Genomic DNA, 9,873 nt, shown 5'->3' with positions numbered 1-9,873 from the left:
ATTGTTGGTCCCTCCGTGGTTGGGGGGGGGGGGGGTGATAGGTGCCAAAATAATTTCGGCAATGGATAAAAGCAACCAAGAGGTAGAAGTGTGTGGCAGGTTGCACCCCCTCCCTTACAAGTTATTAATTTTTTCAAGTCACCCTCAATAAAGATAACATTTCAGAGAATATGGGACCCATGTGGGCTTGCAACTTGGGTTATTATCCTCTCAAGCGCGTAGCAAGGATTTTATTTTAGGGGGGCGGTAGTGAGCACGCGAAGCGCGCTCCCTAAAGGGGGTGGCTGCAGGGAGGGGGGGTTTCCCCGTCCCACGCGAAGCGCGGAAGCTTTGAAGTTTCATTTAATTATTAGAGAAAGAAGACGATTCGTTGTACCGTTCTCGACTCTTAATCCTTGTCTAAATTCAATTTCTTTTGACCTTTAATTAAATTATTAGAGAAAGAAGACGATTCGTTGTACCGTTTTCGACTCTTAATCCTTGTTTGAATAAAGTTCCCCTTCCTCCGCGCGTAGCGCGGAAGCTCTGACATTTCATTAAATTGATAAAGAAAGAAGACGATTTGTTGTACCATTCTCGACTCTTAATCCTTGTCTAAATTCAGTTCCCCAACCCCCCCCCCCCTCCCGCGCGAAACTTCGACGTTTCATTACATCATAAGAGAAAGATGACGATTCGTTGTACCGTTCTTGACTCTTAATCTTTTTTCTTCCTACGTCCTCTTCCTTTTTTCTTTCTCTCTCTCTCTCTTTTTTTGGCCGGCGTTTTTTACGCGCGCCTGTATACGCGCCTGTATCCTCTCTGTCTCTCCCACTCTCTACTTCTTTTTTGCACTTTTGCGCTTCGCGCTTGATATTTAGCTCGTTGCTTTTTAACGCTGCGGCTTTGCATTTGGCGCACTGCATTTATATGATGCTGTTGATTGAATAAATTGATCAATTCCTGATGAAGCCGTATGAGCGAGAATTCAATTTATTCTTGTTTCATATACGGATGTCTCATTTACGTATGTATTATGAAAATGAGATTGCAAAATGTGTATACTGATGGTCATCTTGCGAGTAATAACCATTAACTACTCTCATCGGGCTCTCATCATTAATGTTTCTCTTCATTTTTTTTGTATGGTGAATTGTTGGGGGGGGATGATTGGACAGGCCACCCCCCCCCCCCACCTGAAATATTTTTTTGGGGGGATATATCCCCCCCATCCCCCCCCCCCCCCCGGGATCGACACCCATGAACATAGCACTTGGCGAGTGCCTGAGTCATGCAAAATAGATAGTCTGTGAAGAATTTGGGATTTGGGAGAAACTTTTCATTTTTTAAGAGGGTACCATGACTCAAAAAGTTGAAATAACGCTGCTCAAGAGAAATGTATTTCTATGCATTTTGAGAAGCGCTTGACAATTACCTAAAACTTACATCCTTCGTGGAAATCAGCAGCCGCACTGCCGTTGTATAACTTATATGTATTAAAGGGAAATGTTTAGTAACGAGGAAGACAACGTGCTAGTATTTGAGCGAATATGGGTTCATGAAGGGGGTCTTATAGGCTCGTAGCCATCTCTCAATGTATCAGATCGTCTTTTGCTATTGAATCCTGATTGTCCACGGGGATAGTTGTCCTCGGGGGTAATTGTCCTCGGGGGTAGTTGTCCTCGGGGGGTAATTGTCCTCGGGGGTAGTTGTCCTCGGGGGGTAATTGTCCTCGGGGGGTAGTTGTCCTCGGGGGGTAGTTGTCCGGGGGGTAATTTTCCGGGGGGTAATTGTCCTCGGGGGGTAGTTGTCCTCGGGGGGTAATTCTCCGGGGGGTAATTTTCCGGGGGTTATTGTCCTTGGGGGGTAGTTGTCCTCGGGTGGTTATTCTCCGGGGGGTAATTTTCCGGGGGGGTAATTGTCCTTCGGGGGTAGTTTTCCGGGGGGTAAATTTCCGGGGGGTGATTGCCCAGGGGGTAATTGTCCTAGAACCGCTTAATACAGGGACCACCCGGTTCCAGTATGCAATGGACTTATACGAGATACTATCTCATTAAAACGAGATACTATCTCATTAAAACGAGATACTATGTCGTTTTAACGAGATACTATCTCATTAAAACGAGATAACTATCTCGTTTTAACGAGATACTATGTCGTTTTAACGAGATACTATCTCATTAAAACGAGATACTATCTCGTTAAAACGAGATACTATCTCGTTAAAACGAGATACTATCTCGTTAAAACGAGATACTATCTCGTTAAAACGAGATACTATCTCGTTAAAACGAGATAGTATCTCATTAAAACGAGATAACTATCTCGTTTTAACGAGATACTATGTCGTTTTAACGAGATAGTATCTCGTTAAAACGAGATACTATCTCATTAAAACGAGATACTATCTCATTAAAACGAGATACTTTCTCATTAAAACGAGATACTATCTCATTAAAACGAGATACTATCTCATTAAAACGAGATAACTATCTCGTTTTAACGAGATAAAAATATTTTTACCATGTCCCTTCCCGGGCTCCGTACGTATATTATAGAACTAAAAAAAAAAGATAATAAGTATAAACTTTGTCATGCTTGCCAGAATTTATTAGAAATAAATAGTGATTCATAGTAAAATATAACACAAACATAGTGTAGGTCGATTAGCTTTTAATTTTTGATATACAGATACCATAAAGACGGACAAGAGGATTGACATTTTAAAAAATGACAGCTTACCATGACGACAAGAAATAGACTTCATTAAAATTAAAAGGATTAATCAATAAATTCACGATTCAATGTGGATTGATGAGACATCTCTATTTTGAAATTAAACGCATAACACCGTGTTTGTTAAGGAATTTCTTTATTTTGAGGCCACTTTAATTAACACGTATGTACTCGCTTAGTATATAGGTCTTTACGGTAGAATAATGATTATGCCATAATTTCCTTGATTTTCAAGTACAAGCATCTCAAACTAGAATTAAAAACCTACCTAATGGAAAAGGCATATTCTACCTAGCTCTTAAATTGTTACCTAGTTCTTAAATTGTTACCTAGTTCTTATATTGTTACCTTACCTTGTTATCTTATGTTTCATAATTTCAATTTCATTCATTTGTTTTCTTGTCATTACTCTGGTAAGTTTTAATTGTATCAATATTGTAAAGCGCTTTGATATAAATGTTTTATGAAAAGCGCTATATAAGTAAAAGTTATTATTATTATTATTATCATGTCCACAATTACATTGTATATGGCAATATTTCAATACTTTAATTACAAAATGAGTGAAAGGAAGATTATGTTTCTTTTTGGAATGGGTATTTTTGCCCAAAATGTTGTTTACAGCTGGTCAGAAAATATTTCTTGATTTACAAGAAAACTCCTCTTTGCCGACTTACAGACCAGTACTGTGACTTGGAAACTATTATTTTGGGTTGTTAATGATATCTATTGTGTTTTATGATGAAGATGACGTAATCTTTAGAATGAAGGTTGATCACAGTAACAATCTTGAGGGCAGTCCAACCACTCATGCTCAGTACACAGGTTACAATAACGACTACAGTAGAACTCCAGCTCTGATAAAAAAAAATAGAAAATAGAAACAAAGTTTAACTATTGATTTTATGAGATTTAAAAAAAAAACCTTATCCGTTATAAAAAAAAATCAAATAGAAGATATAAAATAGTTATCTTTTTCTCAATGACAGACAAAATGAATCTCATTGGAAAACTTGCGCATCTCAAAACTGCAAGGAATGTTATCTTTAGACTTGGTGAAACAAAGTCTGTTTGCCAAAAGTTTATTTTATGGATTCGGATCGATATCATAAACAATGAAAATTAAATGCAACCTTTTCTATTATTTTCTACATAAGTCTGTCAATGTCATAATTTAAGTAATTTTTTTCTCAATATGTCAACTTCTCGATCTGTTATCGTGTTTTGTTTTGTTTTTACATACAGCTATACAAAACATTCACATTAACTTACAGAGTGCCATTGTAATTAATAATGAGAGCGCTGCAGACAGCAGCCGCAAGAAGGCCGTTAATTGCTACCATATCAATTCTACCGTTGACAATACATTGCTAATAGAACCTTATTGCGGGTAGCCGACTTGTTACTCCTCCTTGAACTAATATATTTTCTCTTCATCATATTATTTCTAAGCCTTCAAAGCTATAAGGTAGATCAATATAACTTACCTGGCTTTCGCTTGCATTTGCATGTAGCACATCCGAACTCATCAGCTTGGTAACCATGGGGACAATCATTCATACATCGAATGGCAGGGCACTCAAGAAGGTTCCTGTCTGTGAGAAAATATTAATTTTTGCTACTTTGAATTCCGATAATAAGAATGAAATGTATCGTCATGGTCAAAATATAACAGTATTGAATACAATTATACAGCAAAATCATACATTAATATGATATTGATATTGGCGTTTAAATAATAATTCATGGTATGCATGCATTGATTCACAATAATGATGTTATAGAGAAATTGATCTATCAATGTTTATGCAATGTCCATATCACCGTGGTCAAAATAGTCTCTTCTCCTAACTTCCCACCCATTCAATCATTGTAGTTTTTATCCTTCTTCTATTATATAAACTTTGCAACACAATTTGTTCTTTATCCATATATAAATATTATTCTAAATTGAGAGATATGAAGTATAATAATAATAAATAATAATTATCCTTGCTTATATAGCGCCTAACACTTACCTTATTAGGAGTCTCTAAGCGCTCTACAATAATGCAACGTAATTAATGAACTGCTACCCCTTGTTATTCAAAGAGAATATAAACTTAGTTTTCCCACGGATGATATTTATGAAACACGATTTCTCTATACTCTTTCATATTCCTTTCACTTCATCATATACAGTATTTAGTCTATTAAATGACTGAAGCGCAATATAGATTTTATTTCATGTATAACAAAAAAACACACAATACTTACTGCAGCTAGAGCAAGCCCAATATCCCTTGATGCAGGCGCTATATATAAACATTAAAAAAAAAAGATAAAGAAAAGGAAGATATAGCATGGATAATTATGCAACAATAATGTCATATTACAAGGTACGGATTGATTTTCCCTTGTTAAACATGTTGAGTTGGGGTTTCTGTCATATTGATACAAATTTCATTTCTAAAGAATGACTGTTCTCCTTTCTTATCAAGGTTTGGTGCTCTTTCATGGTTCTGTGATCTCATCATAATGTTCCAGCTATAAGTTAGACTTGTTGAACATATCAAACAATCTAGATAGATTTAATCTCATTCAATTAATCTTCACATAGTTTTACAATGAATGATGCAATCTCTCGTCTAAAAGGTTGCAGTTTAATCTAATGCAAGTCCCAAACAAATCCCAGTCCAAATATGAGATTCTGATTTGGCCAATATTCGTTTGATCTATAAGAATGTGTTATTTCTCAGTTACTACCTATATACTAAAACGACGCCATTATACTTGATATACCGAGCAATTTTAAAGAATTAAGGGTAATGAAATTTATATTCGGTCTGTTTTGGTATCGGTCTCGTCGGTACCACTATGATATTTAATCGCAAGAGAAAAGGACAGAGAGAGAGGGGGAGCGACATAGAGACAGACATGCAGAGATAAATAGACATACAGAGAGACACTGAGAGACATACAGATACAAAGAGACACACAGGCAGACAGCTAGAGAAAGGAGAGAGAGAGAGAGAGAGAGAGAGAGGGAGAGATGAAGACAGAGAGAGAGAGAGAGAGAGAGAGAGAGAGAGAGAGAGAAAAGAGACAGGGATGGGGATATACAGAGAGACAGATAGATGAAAGAGAGAGAGGGAGAGACAGAGGCAGATATATCAGTGGTATTGTTACCATCCTCCACATGGCTGATCTGATTCCTTCTGTTCTCCGTCTCGGTACCATCTACCTTCATCAGGCTCGTAACATCCACGACCAGCCTCTAAATAATACAACAGATGATGCATGGTGAGATCATTATTTGTGATAGGCCTACCATTTAAAAAGAACATTAATTCGTGATATCGGATTATCAATATTTTGTGGTATTATTGTACATGATCATTTTGTGATAACTATTATGCTACAGAACAGACAACAATTTCTACGCCACAAAATGATTAATAATTAACACTAAGGGACGTCATACCTGGAAATGTGGGATGGGGCAATGAATATGTTTTTCTCATGTTTGGTATATCCTCCCAAGAGTTTTTGATAAGACCTTAGCTATCATTTAACTTGTTATAATATTTATATTTTATGTTGCTTGCCAACCCTCTTTGGGCTTACACCACTGAGAAAAAGACTTACGCCTGAATGTTGTTTCAGAGAAAAAACAAAATAAAAAATAAGATGATAAAAAACTTGGAAATTAAACATACCTTTTAGATGAAACTAATATCTGCATATTGAAGGAAAAAAAATGATATAAAAATGAGCAGAAGTAGAAAGAAAAAAGAGAATCTATCAACCTTAAATCATACCTTCGCAGTATTTTCTGCACTCGGCTTTGGATTCGAAGTTGTTCGGATTTCCTCGGCATCCTCCGTAAGAGAACGGAACGCATTTGCCCTGATCAGTGTTAAAAGCCCAGCGGTCGACATAGTCTGTGCAAGGCCCTTTCTTCGCCTTTAATTCACAAGCATCTTAAAGAGAGAATCAAAGAAAACAAGTTGTCAGTCAGGTTCATCATACTCCAATGAAATTTAGCAACAGAAAACTAAAATTGCCGAAGATTTGTCCGGACGTAATCAATCGATTGTTGAGTTGAGTTGAGTTTCTTTTATTTCACATAAAGAAAAAAAACATTGACAAAACATGGCATAATTACAGAAACTGATATTCGTCAACAATAAAGACATCTACACAGCATAAGTTTGTATTGCATTTACACTAAATTATTTCATAATTACATGTGAAAAAAGAAACTTAATAAAAAGCATATTGTAGAATTTAAGTTCTCCAATGAGGCTCTTTTATTTTCTGTCGTTTCTAGCAAGCGATTAATTAAACATTCATGTGATTTACTCCTCTTATGAATCTTATATATTTTCGGATCCCTATTAAGAAGCTTGTTATCATGTGCCAACATGGTAATGATATTAAAATGTTCTTATGAAAGGTCTGAAAGACGGATGACGTCATCGTAAGAAACACTGAGAATGTTTTGCGATGTAAATCACCGATCCTTGAAGGACGTAAGCATGCATCTTAGGCGAGACGGGGGTGGATTAAATCTAATGGGAACGGTTAGTCATTCATCTTTCCCATATTTTCATGAAGTGATAATTTATAGAAATCATCAGTGCCGCATGAAAGACAACGTTTCTTCAACACGTTTTAATTAAATGACTCACTCGTCCATTATGAATGAGACTGAAAAAAAAAGAAACATACGGAGATTTGCTTGGTAAGACAGTCGGAGACAGAAGGAGACAAAACTTTTTGGGGTAGGCCTAGTTTTTTTTCCCCAGCACAATATTCGTTCTTATACAGTGAATAATCACAGAGATATAGGATTAGTAATCATATAGATTGCACTTTACACACTGGGTGTAGTCCTTTTTTAGGGGGGGGGGGATTTGGCAACTATGCACAGTGTGTGTGTGGATGAATCCTAAGACCGGGTTAATGATATTATTTGTAAAGCTCTTGGAAACGGTATGCTATATTAAGCTATATTATGCTATATTATCATATTATCATAAACCTGAAAAAAGCACAAAAAACATAAAGAAACAATAAAAACACTGCATGCCAGACAGTTTTGAGCTTGTTTTGAGTTTTAGTTTCCTTTTGAAAATTATTGTGTTTAAACGAACATTTCTGGGTAGCTAACATTTTTGGTCTTTTCTTTATTTAAAAAAATTATATATCTTTCCTCAAGAAAAATGAATTATAAGTCACATACCAAGCTTGAACATTCAACGTTTTAAATCGACTTTTGATTTCCTACTCAAGTTTTATATTTTCCTGAAAAGAGGATGTCTATAACAATAATAATTACATTACAGGGCGCTTTATACAGGTGTTTCTAAGCGCCCAGGTGGTGCTATCTAACTTAGTATAATTATTTAACATGTTCAATAGCTTAAAAGCAACAAAATAAAAAAAAATATTACTAATACAATATAATTCAGTTGAATGGAATTAACTAATTGTGTGTACCTCCAGTATACTATAACTGATTAAAAAGGTGGTTTTTGAGAAGGGTTTTGAATGATTCAATGGATGGGGCATTTTGAATATGGGATGTGAGATTGTTCCAGAGGGCGGGGGCGATCGATGGAATGGCACGCTCACCATAAAGTAACAACAAACACCTTCGAAAATCAACGAAGGGAGACTTCAGTAACCTGTTGTATCATATAGCAATCATGATTTGAATATACGTAATTCGACATTGTATAATGTTCGTACATTTAAGAATATAATAGACAATGCTATTGAAATTACCTGAGGTTGATTTTTCGAAAGTCTTTGCGATCATTATATTTACCATCCTGAGAAGAGACACTGCTTCCTTTTAAAGCCTTTTCTGGACTTACAATTATCACTGTTTACAGTTGAATTTCAAGACAACTTTTCATAACGCAATCGTCTTTTGTGTATAGTTGTTTTATATTCTTACTCGGCTTTAGTATGCCATCAGAGGGATGAATATAATTGTTAATAACAATAATGTACATTTATTTTGCGCATATATTAATTCAGGAAAGATGTAGGCGCCCACAAAATACTATACCCTTGCTTTAGCCCAGCTGCCCTTAGGCGCCGAAAACATTCAAGGAATAAATTCAGTCCAGGTATCAATTTACCACAGGGAAGCAATATATACAGATAGCTAAATATTTGATTGAAGACCAACACAAATTATTAAAAAAAAATTAATAATAATAGATCTACTTGCTATCACATCCGCTTCCAATACCATGTTTGCGACGTCAATAAAAATCACCTGCACTTTCATAAAAGATGACGTTATACAACATATCCAAAAAACAACTTGAAGTTCTTTGTAACTTAATCAGGTACAAAGTACACACTTCAGTATTGCCATTTTCTTTAATGATTAGACCGCTCATCTTTTGTCACGTCCTCAATAATATACAATTTTTTATCATTAATGCTGTGATTATTCATAGAACATATATTTCTAAAATGTTCTGCTTAATTAATAAACACATTCAACTATTGAGCAAGAAACGTATACTATTCGTCATGTCATGTAATGAATGATATCCTTTTATAAAGCTATAAATACAAAATCTTGTTTGATTGAAGAAGAACTATGATACTTCTGTGCAGATGTATTAAAATCATCACACCATCTGGATGGATGAAGAAGGAGACTTACCTCTTGTAAATGCAGACATCACACCTGCCACTACAACGAGGAGGAGAAGCGAGAATAACTGCCGAGAATACATCTTGATTCTTTGGTGGCAAAGTTATTTTTCCGAAAGAAAAAAATAGATGGAAGACGAGAGAAAGTATAGTCACCAGTCCTCACGTGGAAAGAGTGGAAGAAATTATGAAGATGATACCGATTTATATGCACTTGTGATTTCCCCGAATTGTCTTGAGATTGATTAAGCCGGATTGTAATAACGGTACTATCCCAACGAGAAGCCAATGGGAACTCGTTTATAATTGGAAGCGATGTGATTGGAGGACTCGCGAGTCCTGCTTATGAATATTCAGAGATACTGCAAAACAAGTGGCCAATGGGAGACCGCTTTGAGATGTAACTGGAGGAACGAAGAACCGAATATTCAGGAGACTGTATGATCTCAATGGGAGTCCTCTTAAGGAAAGGAGGGGAAGGGAAACACGGGGCTT

General features: G+C 36.0%; 1 protein-coding gene across 1 annotated transcript; it reads right to left on the bottom strand.

Annotated features, from left to right (window-relative positions):
- Nucleotides 1-3,419: 3,419 nt before the first annotated feature.
- On the bottom strand, nt 3,420-9,540 carry LOC100892984 (boophilin-G2). Its single transcript, XM_011665970.2, has 6 exons — nt 9,389-9,540; nt 6,516-6,677; nt 5,884-5,971; nt 4,972-5,009; nt 4,203-4,310; nt 3,420-3,572 (listed from the first exon to the last, which is right to left on the bottom strand). The coding sequence occupies exons 1-6, from the start codon at nt 9,459-9,461 to the stop codon at nt 3,475-3,477; spliced, it is 567 nt and encodes a 188-aa protein (XP_011664272.1). The 5' UTR covers nt 9,462-9,540; the 3' UTR covers nt 3,420-3,474.
- Between the last annotated feature and the right edge of the window lie 333 nt (nt 9,541-9,873).

The sequence above is a fragment of the Strongylocentrotus purpuratus genome, unplaced genomic scaffold (genome assembly GCF_000002235.5).
Source record: "Strongylocentrotus purpuratus isolate Spur 01 unplaced genomic scaffold, Spur_5.0 spur5_scaffold_7, whole genome shotgun sequence".
Taxonomy (NCBI): Eukaryota; Metazoa; Echinodermata; class Echinoidea; order Camarodonta; family Strongylocentrotidae; genus Strongylocentrotus; species Strongylocentrotus purpuratus.
The sequence above is the reverse complement of the archived record's forward strand: the minus strand, read 5'-3'. Positions and strand labels throughout refer to the sequence as shown.

Excerpts from the sequence above, each read along its gene's own strand:
- LOC100892984 (XM_011665970.2), bottom strand. The coding sequence starts at position 9,461 with ATGTATTCTCGGCAGTTATTCTCGCTTCTCCTCCTCGTTGTAGTGGCA. Across the intron at positions 5,972-6,515 it reads GTGCAGAAAATACTGCGAAG|AGGCTGGTCGTGGATGTTAC; the intron begins GTATGATTTAAG and ends TGTATTATTTAG. Across the intron at positions 4,311-4,971 it reads TTGGGCTTGCTCTAGCTGCA|ACAGGAACCTTCTTGAGTGC; the intron begins GTAAGTATTGTG and ends ATTTTCTCACAG.